Below are 17,432 nucleotides of genomic sequence, written 5' to 3' on the forward strand. Positions count from 1 at the left end.
ATCTTGACGCGAACCCTGGAAGGCCAACCCAAATCTCCGTATTGAGGCCTATCCGGAAACTAAATGTGCTGTATAGCACGTGGTACTTGAACCTGGCATGTAAACTAGTGTTATATGTTTCAGTGTGGAAAAGTACGTCACAAGAACCATTTACAAGTGTAAACTGAGTGTCTAAGAAATCAATAATGTTTTTTAGAATGGTATTAGAAGGCATTTCTACTGGAAAACCAATAAGTAGAGAAAAAGCATCGTTTGAAAAACAAAATAAATTACCTGCTACAGCTGTGACTATTGCACAATTGGTTAGATTTAATAGGATAAAAAGAAAACGACAATCCGATGCTAAGTTCACACCTCATAGCACTGACCAACAAACTCCTCTACCCTTATATTTAGGGCTAATGATTCAAAATAGTACAGGAGAGGATAAGATCGTAAACAAAATGTATCAACTTGGCTTGAGCGTATCCTATAAGAGAGTTCAAAAAGTAGAGCAATCTGTTGCCGCTAGTGTATGCGAATATTACAATCAGAATAAGGACACTGTTTTGCCACTTAATATTACACAAGGAGTATTCACATGTGTTGCGATAGACAACATAGACCACAATACATCCTCTAATCGGTCACTGGACTCATTTCACGGTACAAGCATATCACTAATACAATATCCCTCAGACCAACACAAGAAAAATGTGATTAAATCGCTAAATAACAATGTACACTACAGTAAGATTTCTCTACCTCAGGGGGACACATCAGTTATACCAACCTGCTAAATGTAGCTGTGGCAACCCTTTACCCGTGATAAATGACTCTGATTACCTGATTACCTTCTTCTTAGCCTGAGACCAGTAACAAACTGGATAAGCTGCGTCCAAAATAATTTATATATATACATATTTACAAAGGCTATTTACAGAACTTCCAAGATGGAGTTACGTGTCACACAGATGGCGTGGACAATGGTCTAGGCCTACTGATATCGAAATTTGCTTCAAAAAACTCTTTCAAGCTGTAGTAGGGCTGTACTCTCATGAGGCTCTTAAGATTTGAGGCAAACTTGTTACCCTCAAGCTGCTTGATTCCGTCAGGGAGATTATTGTAGAGCTTAAGGGCCATAACTGGGAAAGCATCCCTGGTTTTGCTTAGCCTGCGGAAAGGAATATCGATTTTGGCTTTGCACCTAGTGTTGTGGTTGTGCACATCATTCCTTTTGTTGAATTTCCCCGGGTTATCATGGACATATTTTGCAGATGAGAGGATGTAACTACTGTAGACAGTTAGTATGCCCGTCCTTATAAAAAGTGGCTTACAGTGTTCGTGCCTCCTACTACCCGTGATAACTCTCAAAGCCTTCTTTTGCTGCCGTAGGATTTTCAGGCAGTCAGGTGCATGGCCCCATAGCTGTAGACCATACGAGACGTGGCTATGGAACAAGGCATGATATACCACTATCAAGTAGGATTTGGGGACTAGTTTGGTGAGTTTGCGTAGCAGATAGGTGACCCTCGCTAACCTCTTGCAGATGTTATCAATATGGTCTCCCCAAGATAACTTAGAATCACGAGTAAATCCAAGCAGTGACACATTTCTCGAAACCTGCTCAAGTGATGGCGACAGAGAGCAGATCAGTTTCTGTGTCTTATCTTCATTAAGTTTGAGCCTATTCTGACTAAACCACTCTCTAGCAGTCGCAAACAATAGTTCAGAATCTTCTACTGCTGCCTTAGGGTTTCTTCCGGTTGTTATGAGAGTGGTGTCATCGGCAAACCTTAAAGCCCTTCCATCCAACTCTAGATCGTTTATGGCCACTAAGAATAAAACCGGCCCCAATACAGAGCCTTGGGGCACGCCATGCTCAACTTTGAGTGCCTCGGACATTGCACCCCCAAGGGAGACAATTTGGTGACGGTCGTTCAGGTACGAAGCAAGTGTCAAGAAGGCCTTGTCGCCAAAACCGTAACCCTTCAGCCTATCTAAGAGGATCTGATGAGATACAACATCAAAAGCCTTTGACAAATCGCATAAAGTCAAGGCCACGGACTCAGTTGCTTCAAAAGCGTTTTGTATTACCTCTGTTAGGTCAGAAACTGCGGTAACCGTAGACCTACCCTGCCTAAAACCATGTTGCAGGTCCGAAAGCAAGTTGTTCTGTTCAAGATAGTCCACTACCTGCCGCTTCATGATGGTTTCCATTACTTTAGCCACCATAGGTATAATGGAGATAGGACGGTAACTGGACATGCTGGAAGCATCGCCTTTCTTAAAAATAGGCACAGTACGTGAGACTTTCATGCTCTTTGGAAAAATTCCAGCATTTAGACATAGGTTGATGACTCTGCAAAGCGGAAAGGCAATACTGCTGATTATGGCTTTAAGAATAGTTACATTCATTCCGTAAATGTCTGGGCTTTTTGAGGGTTTTAGCTTATGGACAATTTCCAAGAGTTCATCAGGAGTTATTTCCCTCCAGCAAAGCAAAGTTGGTCCATGGGTTCTGTATTGGTGAGCAGTATTCTGGGGGGGTTGGTTGAAACTATTTACAATATTTGAGACACTATTTAGAAGAAAACAATTGAATTCATCAGGACTAGCTTTACATTTTGATGTAGGGGGCCTGCTGGTATCTCTGTTTTTGTTTACCAAATTCCAGAGTGCCTTGCACTGATTTAGAGAGCCGTCAATACTTTGGGCATTAGCAATCTTCTTAGCCTCGTCAACTTCCCGCCTATACAGGTTTTTGGCTCTAGTATAGAGCGATCTAAGGTGAATTTTGGCTACCTCACAAGTTTCAATGGAAAGCCTATCCCTAATAGTTAAGACAAACATCTTGATCCTAGCTAGTTCCGGTGTATACCAGGACTTATCCGATCTTCTAACAGGCCTACCTCTAGTCTTACCTGTAATACGCCTAGTTTGTAGCGGAAAATAAAAATTAAAGGCTTCGTGTAGTAATGAAAAGAAGCCATCAAAAGCCTCCTCAGGTTCTCTACCCTCTATCACACTATGCCAGTTAATATGCAAAAGGTCTTGCTTAAGTAAAGGTAGTAAATTATCATTGATGATTCTGTACTGTCTTAAGTATCTATTATGCCACACAGGAAAATCAGAAGGGTGACTTACCGCATTGCAGGTGATCCGCATTAGTACAGCCTTATGGTCAGCAACAAAGGCCTCAGTTACACAGACCTTGTAGAGCCACGCATCCAGGTTGGTAGCCACAGTGTCCAAACAGTTGTCGCCTCTAGTCGGAAGTAGATTAGTCAGAAAGAGTCCATAGTTCCGCAAGACATTGGAGAAGTCACCAGTGATAGGCCTATTGAGGTTCAGGGCGATGTTGAAGTCTCCTCCAACAATAATCTTCTTATTTGAACCAGTAATGAGGTTCAGACATTGGTCAAATAAGTCGAGAAAGGTATCCATATGACCATCAGGTGGCCGGTATATACTGAGAATAACGGTAAAGAAGTCAGTTAATTCAACAGCCACAACCTCAAAAATTGTCTCTTCACAAAAACGTGATAGATCTATTGCTTTGTAAGTAATATTAGAATTGAGGTAAATTGCAACCCCTCCACTTCTATGGTAGCTGCGACAGAAAGAAGAAGCTAAAACTAGTCCACCAACTGTATTGTAGTATTCTGTTTCACAAGTCTCCAGCCAATGCTCACTAACGCACAGTACATTAATATTATGTTCTTCACAAAAAAGTGATGTTACATTAAGTTTTGTTCTCAGACACTGAACATTTAAAAATCCCAGTGTAATGGTATCACTTGGCTTAGGTAACACATCAAGGTCTAGGCCTAGGCCTGGGCTTGGCTATGGGTATGTGCTGTCAGAGACAGGCTTTGATGAATCGAATTTTCCGAGGCTCTCCTGAATAAAAAACGTTTAATTGTTACGTTTTTGGGCCACACAGAGCTGTTCATAATTCTTTCCTTAGCGTCAAAGTCCACTCCAAACTTAAAGCTTTCGTTTATACCTTTCGTCACTAGTTTTTCAACCTCGAAGCTTACTTCGGGAAAACTTGAAGATAGAAACTGCCTCACAGCCTCAACTGATGTACCTTGCTTTACTTTTCCTAGATGGAACCAAGCTCGTTTGGAACCAGCCAAAAAATCACTGTTGCATCCCGTACCAACTAACAAATTTTTGCCACTTTTACGACGGCTATGTTCACGTTCGCGACCATTATCCTCAACTTGTTTGTTTTTATTATCCTTTTTAGAGCTGAAACGTTTTGATTGGTCGCTGGGGAGGGGAGGCAACCTGACTTTTGCATCTTTTTGACGTTGGAGTCCGTCAGACAGACCTTCAGCCAGTGATTGGGCGTAACTTTTGGTTTTAGTACGTTTACCGTGTTGGACATCTTTCCAAGACTCACGATCATCAAGATTTTCGGGAGCACTAGTAATCTCACATGGAGCCTTACTTTTGGTTTCACTATTTACAATTTCCTCTTTATTTACATCGTTACATGGCAGGGTTGTGCAATCGGTAAGTAGGTCGACTTGTCCAGTACTTCGATTTCCAGGATCGATACTATCGTTCGATATAGAGTCAACCGTATCACAAGTTATTTTATTTTTGTCTACGTCACTTGCACTTCCACCTAAGGTTGCAGTTGATTCATGCACAACTTTGTTAATGTTTACATTTTCAGTTACAGTTAACCCTAATTTGGCTGGAGGCGTGAGGTTATGAGATGAACTATTTAACACTTTACTTTTCCCATCCATATGTGTTAGTTCTGAGATTAGTAGGTATGTTTTACGTACAAGATTATGCATGTTATAGCAATCGTCACCAATGTTCCAAGAATTTCTCATGTCTGCAAGCTTACCCTCGCATGGCTTGCAGAACCACAGAACCTTATCTTCAACCTTCTGAATGTCACTATATGATGACTTGACAATATTCACACACCTCGCGTGGAACCATTTGTCACAGAAACCGTCGCACTGGAGTCCCATACCAGAACTTTTCACTGTTTTTTCACACACCTTGCACGAAGCTAGACCATCATCCGCCGCCATGACACCGGAAATCCTTATGGTATTCCAATACTCATATGGTACTCGTATGGTATTTCCAACTTCAATGTTTTTGAATAAACAAAAGAATGGGTGGATCAGGTCAAATGCAATGCTGAAGGTAACGTTCTACCGTGGGCTGTATTTCACTCTCATAAGGAAGAAAACTGTTATATCAACAAATTAAATTGCCCCATCAATTCTACTTCCACTCCTAAAAGAAGATATTAACTCAACTCACCAGCTATGGTTCGCCATTCTAGGAACATTGTTATAACTTTGTTGAAGAATATAAACTCAGATCTAATTCCAGTTATCACGGCAGACCAACCAGTATGCAATCGCAAAGCAAAGTCAGTGGAGGTATCCTGATTTGTACGGAGAAGACAAAATGTTTTTGATGTTAGGCGGACTTCACATTGAGATGGCCATAATGTATATGATTGGTTCATGGCTAGAACGCTCTGGTTGGACTGAAATTCTCGTAGAAGCCAATGTTACAACTTCAGGAAGGGCTGAGGGCATCAAATGAAAATGCATTAACATTTCAAATATAAAAAAAATAATATTTTACAAAATACTTAAAACGTATAAAAAATATAAAATACCCTGTTGCAGTAACCTGCATACGCAGCGAATTTCAAATACTTCAATAATTAAATCAAATGAAGCCTAACGTCAAGTTTTGTTAACATTATATTAACTCTGTGTAGGGAACTATGTGTTCATAAATATTCGCCTTACAAATAACATAGAAAATGAGTACGCAGGTCTGCTGCCATGTAAGTGTAAAATATAATTATTTTATAGTCATTATCAAGTAGATTAACTAGGTCAAGCCACATACCGAGTTTTATTAAGATTGTTAAAAAGTAACCAAAATATAGAATTTTATTTTTGTCCGTAAGGATAACATGGGAGACAGTGTTCTGAGTTTACCATTTTCAATATCTCGGTAACAAATATACATAGAATGATGATTCAAAATACTAAATTGTTCACTTTTTTAAGCTTAATTCAATGGTGTAAAGTAAATTTTGATTATTTCAATTTTTCCAAATGAAAAATCCTAAAAACCCATTTTGTGGGGGGTAAAAAATTAATATCTTACAAAATACAAAGAAACCGTTGTTTTAATCGCTATAAGTGTTATCTACAGTATGAAGAGATAAATTAATGGGAAACTTTTGACTTAACATTTGAAATAATGCCATATGTTTCATATTCAAATACATTGAAACAATATTTTAATGGATATTAGAATTGATCTTCAACAATTATGTCAGATAATTGCAGCAAATTATGTCACGCAAGCTACCCAATTGATAATCAGCATCACGCATCTATTGCAGGTAACAACCGTTATAATACAAGTTCTTTTTGTAATTTTGAGTTTTATGAGTAACTCTCTGGCCCTAAGTCAAAATCCTTTACATTCAGCGATGTATTCAGTTTTTTTTTTTTTTGCATGGTTTTGCTACAGTATTGTTTTGCATGGTTTTATTTGTTTCCTTATTATTATATTTATCTAATTTGCATTTATTTGTGAATCAAGAGATGGACTATTTATTATTTACTTTGTATTGTAAGTGACGTAGCCTATTGCTTTTGCTTAATGGCCAAATAAATAATTGAATCATTGAATCAAATGTATACTACAGCGGAGAGTAGCTGAGAAAGTTGTCGAATTGGTCGTAGCTGTACAAATCCGGTTAATTCAGATTCTAAAAAAGTTATTAAAAATATCATTGTGTTTGATAAAATGAGATTTTATTAGGCAATTTCAAGAAATTTAGAAAAATCTAAAATGGTTGTTGCCGGAAGTAGAAGTGAGATACAATTTTCCCAATTGCGTATTTGTACGGCAATTACCGTGCATAATAATGCCTTAAGATTTTTGATACTGACTACCAAACACCCGGTATATGCTGTATAAATACGTATTGAATGTGTTGAATGATTAAGTGAGGTTGTAGTTTATTTCACTATTGCTAAAGTTGATGTTAAATTTGGACGAGGATGGGGTGTACCTAATATAACGACCGAGGCAAAAGTTGTAGCACAAACTGGTAAACTCATGGCTATTGGTTGAGTGACTTTGTTGTTGTTGAGACTTCGTGGCTTCTGAACCTTCTCAATTACTGACTTATATACTTGTTGGCGTGTGAGAGAACTTTGTAAGTAGTTATTACGATGGTTCATATATTAGAAGTGTATATTTCATGTATTTAATCTGGTAATGCAAATAGCAAATATTCAGCTTTACCAATCTAGATTACACTTTTACAACACATTTTGCCTAATATATAAAAAAACTTTTGCAAAACTTGTGACAGCTGGCTTGACCATATTACTGGACCGAATTACACGAGTTTGGTACCAAATTAAAGATATTTTCCTGTAGATGTGCAGAATCCCTTTATAAATTAAAATAGGTAAAAAGGTGAGAAGAAAAAATAATTTTAAATAAAAAAAAAACATGGGCGTTATGGGTTGCTATGTTAGTGACGAAATAACAACAAAATATAAAAATAAAATCAAAACAAATTGAATAAATTCCAATTACATGTTTTATTTACAGCGTGTGGTTAAAATATAGAAGTTTCCACTACAATACATACTTTTGGTCGAGTTTTCTATTTTTATTTCTTAAAACACGTTTCTCCCTACAAAGAACTATATAAGCTGCAATAAAGAATATAAAAATAGACAGCCAACCAATTCCCTGATACGTTCAAAATATACAGGGGGGTGCAAATGTAGGTATACAGTAATGAAACATTCTATAGAAAATATATTCACTTATTTAAAAAGCAAAATTTTCAAATTTATTTGAAGAGTATTAATACACTTTACCTAACCCGTCATGTTAAACTTCCCTATCCCAAGCGTGATGTATACAACTTCCTTACTTCTCGAGTGATGTAAAGTTGAAAAAACTCACTCGGTGAGGTAATGAAACCCTTTTAAATAACATTGAGTGCTTAACTTAAAAAATATACCTCTATGGAGCCAACTACATTCAACGCTAGAAATCAGCTGTGCACTTGAATGTTATTGTTATGCTTTAAAGTGTTTTCCTAACCTAGCTTTTGTTTGTAAAAGAACGTTACTGTTAGAAGATGAGTGAAATGGATAATGAAAAATATTGTACGTAACCCCATGTATATTGTTGGGTCAGGTAAAATCTTGTACGTTACACGTTACGCAAGAGCGTGTTTACATCACTTAGGTGAATTATGCAACTCACTTCCGCTCGTTGCACAACATTCACCTGCGTCATGTATAAACGCTCTTACTACACTTGTCATGTAAATAGCTATTAATTAACTCTTAAAAATTTTGTACTTGACAAAAACACTCACTTCCTTGTGTGTTCAAGCTGATGCCTGTTTGTACTGTATACCTACTTTTGCATCCCTCGTATATGGCCTAATTGGAAATTTAAGTTATGGGGATAATATTTAAATAAATAATCTGTGTGCTAAATAAATACCTCTCTAAAATGTTTAAATCCCACCCCTAACTCGAATTTTCTATGATATGTTGTGATATGTGATTTATTTCGGATGTAGACTAAAAATCTGGGATTATTGTGGGATAGATGATACTGTAGCTGCTAATCCATGGTTTGTTTATTCATAGGGCTTTTCATTATTTTTTTGTGAATTTATAACTCATTAGAATTAATTTACTTGTTTTATAAGTTTTACTTGACCCCGACTAATTGAGCCACGTATAGATTCTGAGGATAACTGTTCTAGAGTAAAATATTAAAATAACTATTAAAGCATAATTGCCAACTAGTCAACCTGCACGCTTAGATAAATTTAATGTTCCGAGACTTGTTCTGGTCAGTTGTGGCAAGTTATTACATCAGTAGATCCGTGGACTCTTATTTATTTATTTATTTATTCGTACATACGGCAATCGCCATTTTACAAAATATGTTTGATTAGGTATACAGAATATTATTATACATTTTTCTTTCAAGCCGCTTACATGCAATAATACTACTAGATTCAATAATTTAAGTTGATTCAGTTGCAGGTACAATTAATATGACACAGAAATAACACAAAAATAGAGCATCAAAGACAAAATAGAACAAAGTGAATTTAAGGCTAGGGCCACACTTAGCGACTTTGTCGCGGCGACAAAGTCGCGAAGACAATGAATGAAAGTGCGTAGCATTAAATTAAATGGAGGCGGCCACACTAAGCGACTCGCGACCAGCGACCACCGGCGACAGAAAAATAAACGCGACCGGGAGCGTTATTTGGTCACGGCGACAAATACGCTCCCCATGTTATCTTAGGCTAGGGCCACACTTGGCGATTTTGTCGCGGCGACTTTTTTTCACGCGACTTTGTCGTGACGACAGAGTCGCTGGGGGTGGCCACACTAGGCGACAAATTCAACCTTTCAGTTTACTTTTTTTTACCATACCAGTAAAAATAGAGTTTCGAGATGTTATACTATTTTCAAAATCGTATAATTGATTATGGAAATAAATAAGGATCCATGACATTTTTTGTATGTTTTTGGACCAGGCCTTAATACATCGATAATTTTACTATTATTTGCAGTATTATACAATTTAAGCTGATCTTTTACAAATTAAATCATATAGTTACAATATGTTCATAAGTGTACCAGTGCCTCCGTATATTTCGTACTACGTCACGTCGTTTTTAACCATTTACCTGCAATTAAAGAAATACAATTTAAAAAAAAAATGTGTTAAATTATGTTTCTAAGACCAATGTGGACCCCAAATCGTCAAATCACAGTGGAATGCTTCCTGTTGCTTTTTATTGCATACCCCCGCCACAACAAACCTGCAGACTAAGCGAATTTACAATTGTCTGGCTAGATTTCCACTAAAATATTCCCTTAAACTTGTCAGATTTATTTCCTATTTAAATTAGTGCTTAGGTTTGCTGGTACAGATTAGGTAACTTAATGAGGTGTGCTTGTTAATTTAAATTTTGATAGCTTAGTATGAAATTTACAATATTGCCAAATTGTATAAAAATATATCCATAAACAAGTAAACTACAATAGTTTATTCTCCATAAAAATGGGCATTTTAAATTTACTATTGTTTAAATTATCACCGTAACCGTTAGGCTTACAACAACGCTTCAATGAAAATATTTGTATTTTTAAAGCATATTTCCCATATTTAACAATTGCCAGTCCAAAACTTAAAAATACGGTATAGCCTAGATGTGAAAAAGAGCAGTGAAAGGTGTGTGAGCGAGCGAATTGACGCACATAGTGGCGTCCAAAGTATTTTAATTGAAAAATCTCAATCATTTGGATCTTCCTTTATACAAAATAGCAAGTTTTGTTTTATTTGCTACTGTAAAAGTTATGTTTAACAGTAATTTAAGGATAATGTTTTTTATAACAATCATGTTAGTACTGTTAAATAGGCTAAAAGTTTTATTATTCTTGTGTTGATTCAGATCCAAATATAAATACCTACAATGTGTCTAAGCTTCACAAACTGATTTACATATTTTGTTAACGGACATTTTGAAAGTCGCAAAATAAATAAAGGGAAAAATGAATAGTTTTAACTTAGTAAAATAATATAACGGTTTAGATTTACGAAAACGTTTTGTCTAGTTAAAAGGGGAAAACTGAGGGGACTAAATCTAAAAGTAACAATGTCGTTTGGATTTACATGACATAATTCATTATATCAGCCTGACTAAGTTATTAACGTATTTCCTGGAGTAGCTCGTGAAAACAGCAAACATATGAGTTTCAGTCTATGACGACCAGTCTCGCAAACTCCGGGAAACGTTTAATATCCGCTCTTGTCTGATTGTACATTCGTCACCAGCCACAGCTTTGCAATCTAAATACTTTACGGATTATATATAATTGTACGATTAAATACCCACAGCACATAGACCATGCTACATTAATTAAACAAAAGCGTATTTGCATGTGCAAAATTATGATTAATTAGTCGTTATATAAATTAACTAGCTGTACCCGCGGGCTTTGCCCCGTTTAACTTCATATGTGAGCTCGTTCGCATGGCTCAATCACGTCCTGGTTGAAGTTCGTTCGCTACGCTCACTCACCTTTAGGTTGGAGCTCGTTCGCTGCGCTCACACGTCCTGGTTGAAGTTCGTTCGCTACGCTCACTCACCTTTACGGTTGGAGCTCGTTCGCTGCGCTCACTTGCCTTCAGGTTAGCTCGTTCGCTACGCTACCTTGCCTCCGGGTTGAAGTTCGTTCGCTACGCTCACTCACCTTTTGGTTTCAAATTAGCTGCTGTCAAATATTTAAACAAAATAATAGTGCTGCACTCTGTTGGTAATCCTTGTAACTTTAATGCTATTGAACATCATAGAACAGAACCAACTTGTTTAATTGAAACAGCTGTTATGATTCATTAATTCCATTTAAATATGAGTACTCATTAGGTTAACATGGGAAACTCCAGAGCCACTGGGGTGGAGCCCGAGAGTCCGATCAGAATAAAAACCACTTAGTTTTCCTATTAAATGCCTAAAGAATCAGTGTATTAAATTTCAGCCTCCTAGGTAAGTGGGAAGTGGGAGAATTAGAGATGAGTGAGTCAGTCAGTCAGTCGGTGAGGGCTAAAATAATATCTCGAAAACATAATTGGCGGGGTGAAAAATGTAGATATTGATTTTTAAAGAGCTAATTATAAGGCTATAACTTCGATATTGCAACAAAGAGATTCAAGAGGAACATTATGGCAGAAGGCCATGCTATTATCGCAAAATCATTCAATCTCATTGGTTTACTCAATAGCTTTAACCCGTTTATGCTCAATCTAAATAAATATACCTCATCTTCTATGAAGATATAGGTACAGAATAAACACCTCTTATTCTATGTTAAAGCAGCGTAAGCTTAAACAAGTATTCTTTATTGGGGTACCCAATCTGTTAGTTACTTCTCACTAAAGTAATTGGATTTTTGTAGAAACTAATCATTTACCAGTGCAATCTGCAAGAGATAACAACTTGTAATAATAAAGTAGGAATCAGAGGCCGCTGGTCTGCACAATCTGTGATGAATATGCAAGAATGCAAGAGTCCGCGGGTCTACTGATGTAATAACTTGCCACAACTGTCCAGAACAAGTCTCGGAACATTAAATTTATCTAAGCCTGCAGGTTGACCAGTTGGCAATTATGCTTTAATAGTTTTAATATTTTAATTTTAATATTTAATTTTAACTATTTCAATATTTTACTCTAGAACAGTTAACCTCAGGATCTATACGTGGTTCAATTAGTCGGGGTCAAGTAAAACTTATAAAACAAGTAAATGCTAATGAGTTATAAATTCACAAAAAATAATGAAAAGCCCTATGAATAAACCATGGATTAGCAGCTACAAGTATCATCTATCCCACAATAATCCCAGATTTTTTGTATCCATCCGAAATAAATCACATATCACAACATATCATAGAAAATTCGAGTTATGGGTGGGATTTAAACATTTTAGAGAGGTATTTATTTAGCACACAGATAATTTATTTAAATATTATAACCATAACTTAAATTTCCAATTAGGCCCTATATATTTTGAACGTATCAGGGAATTGGTTAACTGTCTATTTTTATATTCTTTATCTAAATAACTATACAAGCACTTCTTAACTTCCAGAAAACGTGGCCAAAAGATCTGTCGACTCTTCTGGGTTTCACCAAACAGGAGTGAGCAGTATTTTCTTAGACTCTTGTTAATGGTCATACCGTGCCGTGGATACGCCGACCTGCTTGCTCGTGGTGGTGATGGTTGCACGACATATCAACAGGTAGCGCGCACCCTCGGTTTGGTTGAGGACGAGGACGAGTACCACCAGGCACTGAAGGAAGCTGCTCGATTTATGGTCGGCCCGAGGCTCCGCTCTTTCTTTGTTCTACTTTGTAACATGGGAGCTCCTGCGGCCCTCTTGTGGGATGCTTTCCGGGATACATTGTGTGAGGACCATTTGGAGCGGAATCCTCTTGATCACGACGTTGCTTTCAAGCTGGGTCTGATTGAAATCGATCGAAGTCTTCGCCGTCAGGGGTCCTGCTTGGCCGACCACGGTCTGCCCATTGTATATGACGACACAACAGAATTGGATAGGGAACTACTCATCTACGGTGAGAATCAACAGAGATCACTAGTAGATGAGTGGGAACCAAAGCTTTCCAACGACCAGAGAGTGGTGTTTGATTATGTAAGATCGATATTACATGGCCAGGTTGGTAGTCGGTCCATAAAACTTATCTTCCTCGACGGACCTGGTGGTTACGGCAAGACCTTCTTAATTCATGTGATCCTCGCATACGTTCGTAGTCTTAACAGGGTTGCTATTGCTGTCGCTAGCTCCGGCATTGCTGCTGGTAGTCTGCCTGGTGGCACGACAGCACATAGTATGTTTAGGCTGCCACTTGATCTCGGCGATGGCACTGGGTATTGGAACTTGACCAACGGATCTCAGCGTGCAGAACTCATCAGAGCAGCCCAGCTCATAGTTTTTGATGAGGCCCCGATGGCTCACCGGTACATTTTTGAAATCATCGACAGATCTCTGCGTGACCTCATGAATTCACCTGAGCCATTTGGGGACAAGATCTTCCTCTGCTGCGGAGATTTCCGTCAGATCGCACCAGTTGTAGCTAAAGCTCGTACTCCAGCAGACATTGCTTGTGTATCACTGTGTGCGTCATCTCTGTGGTCAAGCTTCAAAATCTTTTCCCTGTCCACCCCTCACAGAACTTCTGGCTCCACTGCGTACTCTGAGTTTCTCCTTAAAGTAGGCAATGGAACAATTAGATCTGTTGATTTTGAAGAAGGCCGTGGCTGCTCAAGTCTGATTCCTTTGAGCGGTATTAGATATGTGACATCACTACACGATTTAGTTGACTTTGTATTCCCCGTTTGTGACCTAAGCCATACAGATAGAATCGCTGGCCGGGCTATTCTTTCAACCATGAATGCCAATGTCCAGCAGATCAACAACACTGTTCTCAACCTGACGGACGGCTTCGTTCATGAGTTGAGAAGTGCTGATTCTGTGGACAAGGAGAACGACGATGGTATGGATGTAGACGTTCACTTGTTGAACCAGGCTACTGGCAAGGGCGTGCCAGACCATGTCCTGCGACTAAAGATTGGCTCCGTGTGTCTCGTCATGAGGAACCTGAACATTGACAGTGGACTCGTAAACGGCACTAAAGTGATCGTGACCGCTATTAGACCTCGTCTGATCACAGTGCGACTTCCTGGACAACGCGATCCGATTTGTATTCCCCGGATTCAATTCGTTTTCCCGTTTGTCGAGGGGTCTCCGCTTCGCGTCCGCCGTCTTCAGTTTCCTCTCATGCTGGCCTATTCCATGACTGGCCACAAAAGCCAGGGCCAGACGATTGATCGTGTCGGAGTCGATCTTCGCAGTGACTGTTTTACGCATGGTCAACTGTACGTCCTTCTCAGTAGAGTCAGACATCCTGACGACATCGTTGTTCTGGTCCATCCTGACAGGGTCCACGAAGGAGTTGCCTATGCAAAGAACATTGTATACGACGAGCTCCTACGTTAATTACTACTTTGACTTAAGCAGTAGGCTAGGGGATCTGCTTAAACAAAACTCCCCGTCGTGATTTGACATCCATGGCAGTACGACAGGGGGTCTGCCTTAACAAAAGTCCCCGAACTTTAGTTTATTATTGTGTGTTTTGTGTGTTTTGTGAGTTTTTGTGTGTTTTGTGTGTTTTTGGGTGTTTAGTGTGTATTGTGTTACCGTTTGTGGTTCCGACGTTTCCCGGCCTCCCCGTGGCGGAACTGGATATGCCATACAGTTTGTGGCTAACTGACAGGGAAACAAACATTACATAATTGATTTACATTATTATATTTATAAATATTTACTACCATATTTTTTAATTGAAATACTATTACTGTTAATCTATATAACTGTAAATATGCTTTCACGTTTCCTGGCCTCCCCGTGGCGAAACTGGACATGCCATACAGTTTATGGCTAACTGACAGGGAAACAAACATTAGTTCATAGGTTTTTATTTTTGTATTCATAAACTACTGCTAATCCACTACCCCACAGTATTATTAATAATCTTTCATTAATACATATGCATTTTTACTACCATCTTCTATCTTAATATACTAAAACTATTTCAACCAATGTTACTTTCGTCAATATCATCACACTTCTTCATTAACTATATAAACAATTTATTTCATTTACTATATAAATAATTATAAATATGGTTCCGACGTTTCCTGGCCTCCCCGTGGCGGAACTGGATATGCCATACAGTTTATGGCTAACCGACAGGGAAACAAACATTACTTAATCCATTTTCATAAATACATACATGAATATCTACTATAATCTATTTACATCATATATACATGAATATCTACTATAATCTATTTACATCATATAATACTTTACTATTATCAACTTATTAACCTATCAATGAACATCAATATCAATTTACTTATCTTATACAAAGGTTTACTAACTTGTACATTTTCAAATAATTGCAAATATGTTTCCGACGTTTCCTGGCCTCCTCGTGGTGGAACTGGATATGCTATACAGTTTATGGCTCACCAACAGGGAAACAGACATTACTTAATCTATTTTCATAATTGTATACTTGAATATCTACTATAATCTATTTACTTCATATAACACTTAACTATTAACCTACTTATTAACTTATCAATCTCCTCTAATATATTCATGGAAATCGTTATTACTTTAATGTCGATTTTAACTATAACGAACCCTTCTCTCCTTGTATTATTACTTCCTTTGATCAAAAACTCAATTGTAAAAATACTTTACTAACATACTCACTTACCGCAACTTCGCCCACGCTTTTTGTATAAGAGGCTTTCTAATATATTCGTAAAATTGTTTTTATACAACGTAATATTGACTATTTCACTGATTGCTTTGTTACAACTAAACTACTATCTACTAATGTTGTAAATATGGTTCCGAAGTTTCCTGGCCTCCTCGTGGCGGAACTGGATATGCCATACAGTTTATGGCTAACCGACAGGGAAACAAACATTACTTGATCTATTTTCATAAATATATATATGAATATTTACTAAAATCTATTTACTTCATATAATACTTTACAATTATCAACTTATTAACTTTTCAATCTAATCTAATATATATTGTAAAATAATTATTACTTCAATATCGATTTTCGCTCTTGCAATGCCAATTATATTATCACTTCGTTTGACCAAATACTCAGTTGTAAACATACTTTACTAACATATGCTCCTACCACAACATTATAATTGATTTTTTTTATAAGGGGTTCTTTAACTTTGAGATTGATATTAAATTGCCAGCCTCCTCAAATATATTCGTAAATTGTTTTGTTATAACGCAATATTGACTGTTTCACTGACTGCTTTGTTACCCTCTTTGTTACAACTAAACTACTATCTACTAATGACGACTAACAGCTAGGGGGCCTGGGGGCGGAGCCCCCAGCGAGCCAAAGGCGAGTCTAACTAAATATACAGCCCGATGTGTAACTCACTGACTCACTCACTGATCAGGTATACTAATGTTTACCCACTTCTAGAATAGCTAGAGATCTGAAATTTTGTACACTTATAGGTTTTGGTCCTAAACTACCCAGAAAATTGCCAAAAGTTACATTTTCAAATTTCAACCCCCCCAAAAAAATTCAAAAGGGTGGATTTTAGAAAATCCCGAAAAAAGGTGTTTTTTTAAATCGTTTATTGTGCTTAAACCGTTGGTCTAATCAAAAAACGGAGCACACTTACTGTATTTAGAATTAAACGAGCTACAATTTTATAACATAAAGTTTCTTTCTATCTCCACCCCTTCCCCCGTATATTTCGCTCTAAACACAAAATTTTGGAATTTTTCATCATGTTTTTTTGTTCAAACGTCCGTCGCGGCTCAACCATAGGTCTGATCAAGAAACGGATAGCACCTACGTATCTTTACTTTTGACGATCTACAACTTTGTAATTTAAAATTTTTTTCCATCTTCACTCCTTCACCCCCAAATTCAAGCTTAAACTTGAAATTTTGCCATTTTTCCTCGTTTTTTGGGGGGTTGGCTGCCCTGGAGTAGGTTAAAATCTTTTTTGGGTATGTTTGACCTATTACTTGTTTTTAAATATGCCTAAATTTCATCCTTAACCGATTTCGGAATTTTCACTCACCCTACTTAACCCTCAAAGTCGGGGGGATAATTTTAGTTAAAATAAAAAATCCCGATTTTGAAGATTCTCGTCAATTAAAAATTATATAAACGCAAGATTATATATAAACAAACAAATGTTTTGTATACAAAATTTTATGATG

The 17,432-nt window shown here is 37.4% G+C and overlaps 1 protein-coding gene across 1 annotated transcript; it reads left to right on the plus strand.

Moving 5' to 3' along the window:
• Positions 1 to 12,788: 12,788 nt before the first annotated feature.
• Positions 12,789 to 14,636, plus strand: LOC129003547 (uncharacterized). The gene has a single exon (XM_054431843.1). The coding sequence runs from the start codon at positions 12,789 to 12,791 to the stop codon at positions 14,634 to 14,636; it is 1,848 nt and encodes a 615-aa protein (XP_054287818.1).
• The last annotated feature ends 2,796 nt before the right edge of the window (positions 14,637 to 17,432 follow it).

The sequence above is a fragment of the Macrosteles quadrilineatus genome, unplaced genomic scaffold (genome assembly GCF_028750875.1).
Source record: "Macrosteles quadrilineatus isolate MER2022 unplaced genomic scaffold, UCM_ALF_1.0 Scaffold_9__3_contigs__length_116548681, whole genome shotgun sequence".
Classification (NCBI taxonomy): Eukaryota; Metazoa; Arthropoda; class Insecta; order Hemiptera; family Cicadellidae; genus Macrosteles; species Macrosteles quadrilineatus.